The sequence below is a fragment of the Verticillium alfalfae genome, genomic scaffold (assembly GCF_000150825.1).
Source record: "Verticillium alfalfae VaMs.102 supercont1.7 genomic scaffold, whole genome shotgun sequence".
Taxonomy (NCBI): domain Eukaryota; kingdom Fungi; phylum Ascomycota; class Sordariomycetes; order Glomerellales; family Plectosphaerellaceae; genus Verticillium; species Verticillium alfalfae.
The window spans coordinates 780,839-791,316 of NW_003315032.1; the positions used below are offsets into that span (position 1 = coordinate 780,839).

Sequence of the window (10,478 nt, forward strand, 5' to 3'; positions counted from 1 at the left end):
CGGTACGCAGCAAAGCCAGAACAGCGCAAACTTTTATTCCTCCTTCCTCCTCGTCGATCGGCGGCGCCCTCCTCTTCCTCTTTCCTCATCGTCGAGGCTGCCGCTAGGGATCTGGTACAGACGCAGCATCGACTTGTTGGGGTCCTTGACGAGAATGTACTTGCCCTCCTCGCGAGCGAGAATCATGTCGGCGATGGTGCGGACGATACCCCAGCCGTTGGACAGCGAAAGGTTCATCTGCGAGGCAAAGTCGCGGGGCTTCCAGCCGACAACGCCGAGAATGACGTGCTTGTCGTTGGAGCGGGGGTTGACACGGGAGACGAAGCTGAAACGTATTAGTATGGTTCGAATATTCAGAGAAGAAGGGGGGAACTCACCCGAGCTTCATGACGTCGGACTTAGCGAGGATGCTCTGCACCGTCCACCTGGCCAGCTTGCAAGAGTTGTTCTTCATCTCGGTGGCGACAACGGCACCGCGCTGGCTGACCAGCTTCTGGCGCCAGTCGAGGGCGCCACCGCTACCCTGTGCCTTCGAGTCGAACTCGTTGAGGGCCTTGACGGTCAGGTACTGGTCTTCGCCGGAGATGGCGTTCTTCTGGACGGCGTCGACCTCGGTCCTGACGATGAGGTGGACAGGCTCCTCGTCGCTGGTCGACAGGTCGAAGCGGCGGTACTTGTAGGCCTTGGAGGCCGGAGGGTCGGTGTCCTCGGAGGCGTTGTAGAAGGGGTTGCTGTTGGGCATGTCAACCTTGCTGTTGCCCTCGAGTACGACCTGGTTGGCAAAGTTGTGGTTGATGTAGGTGGCCTCCTCAGCGAGGGCCGACGGCTGGTTGACAGTGTCCTTGCTGCCCTCCGAGGCCTCGAGGGGCGCATCGGCGGCGTTCTCGTTGACCGTGACCATGTCGAGCGCGGCGTTATCACGCTTGTCAAGGAAGATCTTGTTGCCCTGGCGGACAATGACAACATCCCACGAGTAGACGGAGCGCGGCGCACACATGATCATGGAGAGAATGCTGTCGGTGGCGAAGATCTGAGCCTCGTCCTTCTCGGCGAGCTCCTGGATGACGGGGTCCGACGAGGTCGTGACGTTGTAGGCGGCACGGTCGATGGCCGTGAGCTTCTTCTCGGCGTTCTTGACCGGCGCCTTGTCGTAGGAGCGGTCGTAGTAGTAGAGGAAGCCGTAGCTGTCGACATCCTCACCCTCGTCCGTCTCGAGGTTGAGCTTGGCCAGGCGGTTGAAGTCAATCTCCTCGAGCATCTTCCAGTCAGGGCGAATGTTGATGGAAGCGTCACGGTTGCGAGCAGGCTTGTCGTAGTCCTTCCAGCCGAAGCGACGGCCACCGCGGCCGCCAGCACCACCTCGTCCGCCACGCGAGTCGAAGCCTCCGTAGCCGCCACGGCCACCTGCCGCACCGCCGCGGGTTGCCGTTGTGCGTCCACCGCGGGCATCACCACGGCCGCCACGAGCGCCGCCGCGGCCGCCGCGAGTGAAGACGGCACCACGACCGTACCTGGTCTTGGTGCTGTCGCGTGTGTTGCTGACGACGGAGAAGGATGACTCGTCTTCCGCCGGGGGGGCGTTGAAGGTGACGGCGTGGCTCGCGCCGTACACTTGTTGGTCTGGAGACTGGTCAGTGGTCTGCTGTGGGGTGGTGTAGATTTATCGATCATTTTCCCATGCTGCTTACCCCTGTAGTTTCTGTTGTACTGCTGCCTTCCACCACGGCCGTCCTGGCCCTTGCCGTCGGCAGTCCAGTCGGCCATGCGGCCCAGCTTGTCGCCCTTGGAGAAGGGCGCATAGGGGACGCCGTTCAGCGTGGTGTCGCTGGTGACCGAGGGGCCCCAGCCATCGCCGGCGGGGCAGTTCTCGACGAGGGTAACCCAGTCGACGTTCTGCGCCATGATGACCTTATCCACGGGGGTGATTTGGAGATGGGATACGGTCGGTTCGGTGGTGGGTGTGCAGGTTCTCGGAAAGTCGGGCGTTCGTCGTGGCGGCCCCTCGTCGACGATTTTCGCAGTTCTCAGTTCTTTTGGTGGGGTGAGCTTTGTGGGGCAGGGGCGGGCAGCCGGGCAAGTGAGAGCGCCTTCTTTCGCACCTTCCTGTGCACCTTCCTGCGGAGTCAGATCTCTAAGGGTGTGCGCCTGGTGGCAGCCGGTGGCAGCTGTACGTTATTTGCACTTAACCATGTCTAGATTCCCCATCAACTCCCATATCATTTCATACAACAGCACACACGGGGTTTATTCGTCGAATATTCATCTCTACGTAGCATGTTCATCAAGCAATACACCATTTCATCCCAAGACATCCGACGCTACATCTTCGTCGTAACTTCATATCTTCGCGGCACAAATATGGCGCAGATGCTGCCTCCCCTGCCACTCGTGCCCATCCATCCTCACCCCTCAAGGGTAAGCTCCCATGACATTCTCCAAAGCATCTCTAATCTCAAACTCCTCCAAAACAGCGCCGAACCTGAAAGAAGTCAGCCAGAGTTCCAGAAATCAAAACGAGCAAAAAAACTCACCCGTAGCACCGAATCTTAGTACTCAGCTCCTCCGTCAGCTTGGCAAAGTCCTCGGCCTTCATCTCGTAAAACCTCGAGTGAGCCATGACCATGCCCCACGCCATGACGGGAGTGATTTCGCCATCTAGATTAAGCCTCTTGCTGAGGGCGAGCAGCGTCCCGAGATCCGCCTTGGACAGCTCCCACGTCCTCTGGCCCGAGTTGAGATCACCGTTGACGTGGCGTAGCCAAAGGGAATGTCGGGCGTCAGCTCAGGGAAAGGCTCGGGGGGGCACGAGGCCATGAGGGCGTGGCCGCAGGCTCGCCGCCCACTTCGCTCGATCGCTCGAGCAGCCAGGGCATGTGGTTCACCAGGGCTTCTCTAGTCTGTGGTCCAGAACGACACTTGTCAGCCAAACAGCTCTTCTCATTGAACGCCATGGGCCTGACCGTACCACGCAACTGGCGAATACGGCTGCCGTTGACTCCATCTTCACAGGGAAACTTCATCACGGCCGGGGAGGTGAAAGGTAGGCTTTCGAGGGGTGATCGTACGTTAAGACGAAGTCAATGCCCGCTTGCTCATAATCCACGCCATTGACACCGTACTGTCCCTGCAGGTGTTGGGACGTGCCATGTTGAGGATACTGTTGTTGCTGCTGGCCGCTGGGCGTGTTGCCGTGGGAGCTGCCACTGTTGGGCGCATACGAAGGCGACACGGAGGCGGTGGTGGATTTCGACGTCAGGGGCGGGGTGAAAATGGAGCGAGAGCCGTGAGTATGGCTGTAGCCGGAGGGGCTGGCGCTGGCAGTGTAGCCGCCGCTGGGGTTACTGACGCTGTCGTCGAGGCCGACGCTGCTGAGCGGTATGCCGTGCTGGGTCAGGAGCTGCCTGAGTTGCTTGTTCTCTTCTGCGACCTTGTCCTTGTCCTGCGACATGTTGCTGAACACCTCCTTGAGCCGCAGGACCTCGTCCTCGAGCGCCTTGATGTAGAGCTCTTTCCTCTCGCGATGGGTTCTGTGACGACTGATAAGCTTCGGCGCTTGTCATGACAGCGCAGCGCTGCGTAAGGCGTTGGCGACGAAGACTTACCGCTGTGCTTGTCTGTTGAGCTCCTGCCGCCTCGTCATGGCGGGTTTGCTGTCGGGTTTCGGCCCCCGGCGCTTGGGCGGTTGGCCATCTACAAATCGTGTCAGTAGTGAAAAATGACGTATCGGCCGCGGCGGAACGTACCTCGTGTCGCCTTTTTCTCGGTAAGGCCCTTGAGGAACCCGAGGTTCAGGTTGGACAACGGGCCGTTGTCCTGCTCGGCACTGCTCGAGCGAGCATGCCTCGAGGAGGGATTGCCCTGTTGGTCCGACGGCAGGGACGACGACATGAATATGAATCGTTTGACGAAAAGGCAGAATGGGCAGTGCAATGGCGCAAGGCTGTTGGCGATGTCGCGTTAGTTTCCCCGGCCAAACGTTTGGAAACTGGCAGCAGCCGGAAGCGGGGACAAATATCTGGTACATACACTTCAAGAGAGATTGAGGTGGTCTTGCGACGGGCGCCGAGCGCAATGAGGCAAGAGCATGCGGGTTTGCTCTTCAGCAACAGGCGACAGGCTTGGGGTACGCGTAGATAGACTATCCAGAACAGTGGTGGTGTAGCACGTCGAAAAGAAGCGTGGCGACCAGCAGCGGACGCAGGCGGAGCTCTGGAACATGCGATGGCGACGATGGCGGAAATGGAGAGCGCCAATTGACGAGACACCAAATCGAGGTTACAACCAGCCCACCCTGCAGTGCGCCTGACGTGACGGGAGTTGCTGATGAACAGGTCTCGCGGGGGGGGGGGCGAGACTTGAAACAACGCCTCGGTCTCAGACGATGCACGACACGATCAGACTGAGCTGACGGGTGTGAGTGAGAGGTATTACTGGAGATGTTCAGACGAAGTGTCAAGGCTCGGGTTGCCCAGAAAGCCTGCGACTTTGTTTGTTTGCACTGGCGATTCAGGTTTTGACGATGGAAGCATGGACTATGAGTATGGTGGGCAGGTAGGGATGATGCAAATGCTGATGGAAGGAAATAGGGTCGTCAGCATTGAGGCTGGGGGGCGACGACTGATAATTGGATGTACCTCGAGCTACGTAAGGCCGAGAGCGTGGCCCTATCTAAGATACCTCGACTAGGTACGATGCAGTAAAGGACGTACTTAAGTACGGATGGCAGTGATACCCCTGGAGATCCAGCTAGTCAGCACCCTAGCACCACATGCGGCTTGTCGAGAGTCGAAGAAGCCAATGGCGATGGCAATGGGTTTGGCACTGGGCCGGCGCTTGCTGGATTGTCTTGGTGACCAAGATGACGTTCGGCGGCCGAGGTTCGTCGGGCACTATCTGGTCGAAATTGTCTACCGGCAAGCTACAGGTGTCGGACTCTCGGGGCTCTGCAGGCATGGAGAGAACTCGATCGCCTGCAGCTGGGCGCTGAGCTGTTCGGGGTTTGCGCACCCTGTGCATGCCTGCCTCACATGTAAATGTAAGCCGGCAGGCGGGCGGCCAGCTTTAGTAAGCACCCCCGATCCAAGAGGAGGGGTGCTCCAGGGCTTGGCTTTACCTGCCTCTCCCACCTTGTCTGAGCAAAGCCCATCGGGCTGTTTGTTCCATCAACTCCATCAAGCCTTTTTCGACTACCATCGTCAGTTTCCCTCACCCCGAACTCGACATCAATGGTCTTGTCATCTCAAAAAGATATAGCCCTGCTATCATTTCGTTTTGGTCCCTTGTAAAATTGATCGACACCAGGACCGAGCGCTTCCACGGCTTGTCTCAAAGCAGAAATGTCAGCCTACTAGGTACTAATGGAAGCCACACAGCCCTAGCCAGACACAGGCCCTGCGCCAGTACCGACAGTGCCGCACATGGTACTGTCCCTTCCCATGTCCTCTCTCTAACCGGATCCACGGCAGACGCTGTCAGAAGCGGTCATGGAGAAAATACCGCCCGCCCCCTCCCTCGGCTCCATCGGTCAGTCACCATGGTGTCTCACAGATGGTCGTCGTCATAGACGAATTCGTCCGTTGCACGCGACCCTCTTCAGCGCCCAGAAAAGTCATGGCCCGCCGCCATGAGGTGCTTCCCGCTTCCCGCTTGGGACACACCGACTCGCGCTAATTGGGCTCGCTGCTGGTGCGCCTACGAGCGAGCACCCATGAGGGTCTCGGACTTCGGGTCTTGTTTCTGATCTTCTATGGATGCGCAGGCTAGACAAGACTGAATTTCCATCTGCCGCCAGCCAGCATGCACCGCATTCTGAAGCTTGGACGCCAGGTGTGCGGGGACGAAGCTTGCTTGCCTGCCACTTCTCGACGCTTCACCCACGAGAGGTTCTCTTGCGACAGCCATGCTCCCGTAGTCTCTTCCATGGTAGCAAATTTCACATTGCCCTCGACCTGACCTGACGCAACGAAACACCAACCGCGCCCCGTCCCTACCCGTCATGGCTGGCCACGGGAATGCGCTCACGCACATTCGCGGCGCCGTCATCCTGGCACCGTGGCTCATCTTCCTCCTTCTCGCCGACCTAGCCCTCTCCCTGCAGCTCCCTTTCAAGATCCTCTTCCCCAACCTGGTCTACAACTCGTCGTCCCGCATCGCCGAGCCCGTCTGGTACTGGATCCAAATCATCTTTGAGCGCTTCAACGGTGCCAAAATCACCTTCTCCGGCGATGCGCTGCCCGCCGGCGAGTCGGCCATCGTCGTGGCCAACCATTGCGCCTGGGCCGACTTTTACATGATACAGGCCCTCGCCGTCCGCGCCGGCATGCTCAGCCGATGCCGCTACTTCGCCAAGATCCAGCTGCGCATCGTGCCCTTCCTCGGCTGGGGCCTCTGGGCCATGGGCATGCCCATGGTGAGCCGCAATTGGGCCAAGGACAAGCATGAGCTCGATCGTGTCTTCGCCGGCATCGTCCAGCGCCAGTGGCCGACGTGTGAGTGAGCACGGGGCGGCCGAGTGGCAGCAAGTAGAGAGGGGGTATACTGACACCGTGCACAGGGCTCGTCAGCTTCAGCGAGGCGACGCGCTTCACCAAGAAAAAGTACGAGCAGTCCATCGCCTGGTGCAAGGAGGCCGGCCGCCCGCAGCCCAAGCACCTCCTCTACCCGCGCACCAAGGGCTTCATCACGACGGTGCAGCACCTGCGCCAGGCACCACACGTCAAGGCCGTGTACGACCTCACTATCGCCTACCAGCACGGCGACGAGTGGCACGCCGAGCCGACCATGTGGGACACCCTCAGCGTGCCCGGGCTGAGCGACCGCCTGGGCTACCGTTTCCACGTGCACGTACGGCGGTTCCCACTCGAGTCGCTGCCGGAGAAAGATGAGGATCTGGCCAAGTGGCTGGAGGAGCGGTGGGTTGAGAAGGGAGAGTGGCTCGAGGAGAAGAGGGTTGAGTGGGCAGCGACGGAGGCGTGATCGAGCTCAAGACTTCAGGGACGGTCAGTGGAGTGGCATGGTCTCTGTACAGCGAAAACGCAGATTTTTCTTGTTGAATAGATGGTCTTGAATCAATTTCTGAGAGGCATGAGGCAGCAGCGTGGGGAGGACCCAGGAGGAAAGTGACGTGGTGTCTCGATCCTCGATGGGTGTTCAAAGAGGGCCTGCAGAGAGCAGGTTTCCAGGGAACCAGCAAAACAAGTAAACATCAATCAAATCACCACAATTCAGTGGGATGACAGTCTGGTGCGCGGTGATGTACTGTAGCAAAATCATCAAAAGATGAATCTGAAGATACGGTGTTTGCGCCGTACGTGAATCGAACACGTCTCTCATGCTAACGCTGATGGAAGGCAGGAATCATAACCACTAGACCAACGGCGCTTGTTGTTGCAGATACGTCCGAACCAATCAATAACATACGACAGTAATATTGACATGACTGGGACATGGATCAGCCTCTGCATCAAAAAGTACGTTTCTTCGAAATCGTAATGCCTTCGTTTCTTCTGCAAAACCATTCATCTGCGCTGTCAGGGTGTGCAGCGCAAATGTTCATCTTTTGTTCCTTGCAAGGGGTAATGACCATGAACAAAGTATTGGATGATGTCTCCATTTGCCTCGAATGCATTTCAAAGTCGCGAGCATTATATCACTGATTAGAAAAAAGCTACTTCCAGTGGCACGACCGGCGCTTGAGCACCTCCATTCAGGTTGGCGCGACGATACGTTTGTCTAGTTGTTTTCAAACATATCCTTTTGGAAAGAGCTCTCCCTCCATACTGGGCATTCATATCAGCGACTAGAGAAAAAGCTCTTCCTCGTCACTCTCCAGGATGAAAGCCCATGAAAGGCAGAGTACACACGTGAAATAAAGCAAAGCGAAGCGTGTCGACGCTCAAGCACCTCACTGCCTTAACACGACTGCAAACCCATAGACACATGCATTCTCTAGACATTCTCTCCGACCCGACATGCCGCCCAACTCGCCAGATCAGTCAGACGCCCGGAACAAGGGAAAGGCACCGCTCTCTGCTAACACCACCGCCCCGCGAGGAACCCAACCGCGAACCCGACACCGAGCACCGCGGCAACCACGCTCGTCGTCCCCTTGGCCCCCAAGCCCGACACGTCATGCCCCAACCCATCGATCCAGCGCCTCCGCAGCCTCAGCACTCCGATCCGCATGAAGAACATCTCGTGCACGTCCACCGCGCTGCCCTGCGCCGGCATCCCCAGCTCCGTCGAGCTCCTCTTCTTCGGCGTCTTGGACTCGACACTTTTACTGCCTATCAGCTCGTCAGCACCAGGTCTAGAAAGCAGGATGCGAGCACAAGGCTGGGCAAGAACATGAAAACGAGGTCCAATCAAGGAATAACAAATGGGCACCAAGTAACAGAGAAAGAAACATGACGATGAAGAAAACAAAGAGCAGAAGAAAAAAGGAAAGGGGAAAACTCACAGAAGCGTCAGGCTGACATCACCCTGCAACCTCGCCTTCAGCTCAAGCTCGACATCCAAGTTCAGCCCCAGCTGCAGCCTGACCGGCTTCGTCTCGGCCAGCCGCGGCAGGATGCCCGGGCCCTGAAGGCCGGCCTGCCCCTTGGCGGCGAGGGCCTTGTTGTTGTTACGCGAGCGGCGGCGGCGGCGACCGCGCGAGTCGACGCTGCTGGCGGCGTCCGAGGCTGAGTCGTCGAGCTGGCGGCGGAGGTCAGCGAGGAGGTCCGCCTTGGAGGAGGCCGCGGGACGGCCTCCGCCGCCCGCGCCGGCTTGGAAGAGGCCGGAGGGGGGCAGGGGGGGCGAGGAGGTGGATACCTTGGGCATGGTGGGGTTGACGGAGGCCATGTTGAGTGCTGGGCGTTTGCGAAGCGTGGGGTGATGTGCTTGTACGGTGCCGCGGTCTGCGTCGTCGTGGTAGGAGGGCCGAGGGGAGAGCGGGGTCTTGGGTTGGGAGAAGGTGAGGGTCGTCAGAGACTGGATGAAGGTCTTTGATGAGGACTCGTAAAGAACGGGCGGCTTTCGTTTGCGCGAGAGGCGAACAAGGCGGAGCGGCTTCGGTTGGGGGACTGAGGGAGGTGGGTGGAAGCCTTTGGCGGGCTTGCCGGTTGCTGGATAGTACGGGGGCGGCTGGACGAGATAGGAGCCGGCGGTAGGGACAGAGCGCGGAACCGAACGTGGAGCGGAGGCTGTCTCTTGCTGTCGCTGCGACGGCGGCGGCGGCGGCGGGGATCCTGAGACGGCTTGAAGCTCAAAGGTCTTCTCACTGAGTTCGGGGCCTGTGAAATCGGGAAGGGTGCGGTCAACGGGCCCGTCGTTATTTGTCTGGTCTAGTGTGACAGGGAGGACTGGAAAACAAAAGCACAGAGAACTGAGAAGTGACTGATCCACGCCGGCACTGCTGGCGATAAGGTGAGAGAAAGACGGGAAGCGCGCTGCCGGAGGCGGAAGAGACTCTAGAGTCTGGATGTGTGTGTGAGTGAAGGGATTGCGAAGAGAACCAGTCTGCCTGAAGAGAGACAAAGGAGATGAGACGAAGAGCATGAGCTACTACCCTATATACTTGCCATATCGTAACCTTCACATCGCCATCTAAGCACACCATGCTGCGGTCAACTTACAGGATGATGCATCACGTGGTGGCAGCCGTAGGGTCAGGGGTGCTTTGACATGGCATCTCAAGCGACCCTTCTACTGAAAACATACGATGATCTCAACCCCTGAAACAGCGATGCAACCTCACGACTCTCCTGCCCCCAGCGTATCAAACCGGCCGAGATTTACGATGGCCACTCCATCTGACCACAAATTCTGGCATCTAACCAGAATGGACGATGCTGGCCTGATCAAGTCGTCTCTGTCCTCGAGGGGCCCAAGCATAGTCAATAATTCTTAAGCGGCAGTCTAACCACAATACAGGGTCCGTGGTCTGCAACATACTGCTCCATGCCTGATGCAACAGAGCCACGCAGTGCTCAACGTCCAGGTCTGTGAGATGGCATCGTAGGCTATGTATATTCCAGCACTGTTCTTCCGAAAAGGGAACACTGCGACAGACCGGTTGAACGAGCCATATTAAGATAGTAAACTTCATGTTTCTCGCCATGAGAAACGCTTCATTCATGGCAGGTCGGCGGTCCCTCTTGGGAGCCAAAGAAACAAACATCCCCATATCCTTACAACGCCATGCTCCACGGATCGTCGAAGCTTTACGCCACTTGCCACCTGCCTGCCGCACGCCGAGTCAGGACAGCGTGCCGGATGCACTGCTTCAGGGGTGTAGATGAGAGACCCGACATGCATGGCAGTGATTGCCAAATTGGCCTCTCCGTTCATGTTCTAGACCCCCGTTTGTCGACCCTTTGTTAAACAGACAGACCATTGCCCCAACATGAAGCATACCATCCATGCAAGGCTCCGAAACCACCCTCGTCGAGGAACGAAAAATCAACTCACAAACGCCGACGCCATTCATAAGACAGGAA

General features: G+C 58.1%; 4 protein-coding genes and 1 non-coding gene across 5 annotated transcripts; 1 reads left to right on the forward strand and 4 right to left on the reverse strand.

The window, feature by feature from the left end:
• Positions 1 to 33: 33 nt before the first annotated feature.
• On the reverse strand, positions 34 to 1,943 carry VDBG_06053 (eukaryotic translation initiation factor 3 subunit D; the record flags this gene model as incomplete). The annotated part of the gene is made up of 3 exons (XM_003003565.1): positions 34 to 325; positions 378 to 1,620; positions 1,689 to 1,943. The coding sequence occupies 3 exons, from the start codon at positions 1,900 to 1,902 to the stop codon at positions 34 to 36; spliced, it is 1,749 nt and encodes a 582-aa protein (XP_003003611.1).
• Positions 1,944 to 2,409: 466 nt separating this feature from the next.
• Positions 2,410 to 3,888, reverse strand: VDBG_06054 (conserved hypothetical protein; the record flags this gene model as incomplete). Its single annotated transcript, XM_003003566.1, has 6 exons — positions 2,410 to 2,479; positions 2,532 to 2,720; positions 2,947 to 3,014; positions 3,113 to 3,527; positions 3,603 to 3,690; positions 3,744 to 3,888. The coding sequence occupies 6 exons, from the start codon at positions 3,886 to 3,888 to the stop codon at positions 2,410 to 2,412; spliced, it is 975 nt and encodes a 324-aa protein (XP_003003612.1).
• A 2,107-nt stretch (positions 3,889 to 5,995) lies between these two features.
• VDBG_06055 (1-acyl-sn-glycerol-3-phosphate acyltransferase) lies at positions 5,996 to 6,975 on the forward strand (the record flags this gene model as incomplete). Its single annotated transcript, XM_003003567.1, has 2 exons — positions 5,996 to 6,488; positions 6,554 to 6,975. 2 exons carry the CDS (start codon positions 5,996 to 5,998, stop codon positions 6,973 to 6,975), a joined length of 915 nt encoding a protein of 304 aa, XP_003003613.1.
• A 325-nt stretch (positions 6,976 to 7,300) lies between these two features.
• Positions 7,301 to 7,380, reverse strand: VDBG_15125. Its single transcript has one exon. It is a non-coding gene; the product is annotated as a tRNA-Gly (tRNA).
• A 1,074-nt stretch (positions 7,381 to 8,454) lies between these two features.
• VDBG_06056 (predicted protein) lies at positions 8,455 to 9,563 on the reverse strand (the record flags this gene model as incomplete). The annotated part of the gene is made up of 2 exons (XM_003003568.1): positions 8,455 to 9,341; positions 9,557 to 9,563. 2 exons carry the CDS (start codon positions 9,561 to 9,563, stop codon positions 8,455 to 8,457), a joined length of 894 nt encoding a protein of 297 aa, XP_003003614.1.
• Between the last annotated feature and the right edge of the window lie 915 nt (positions 9,564 to 10,478).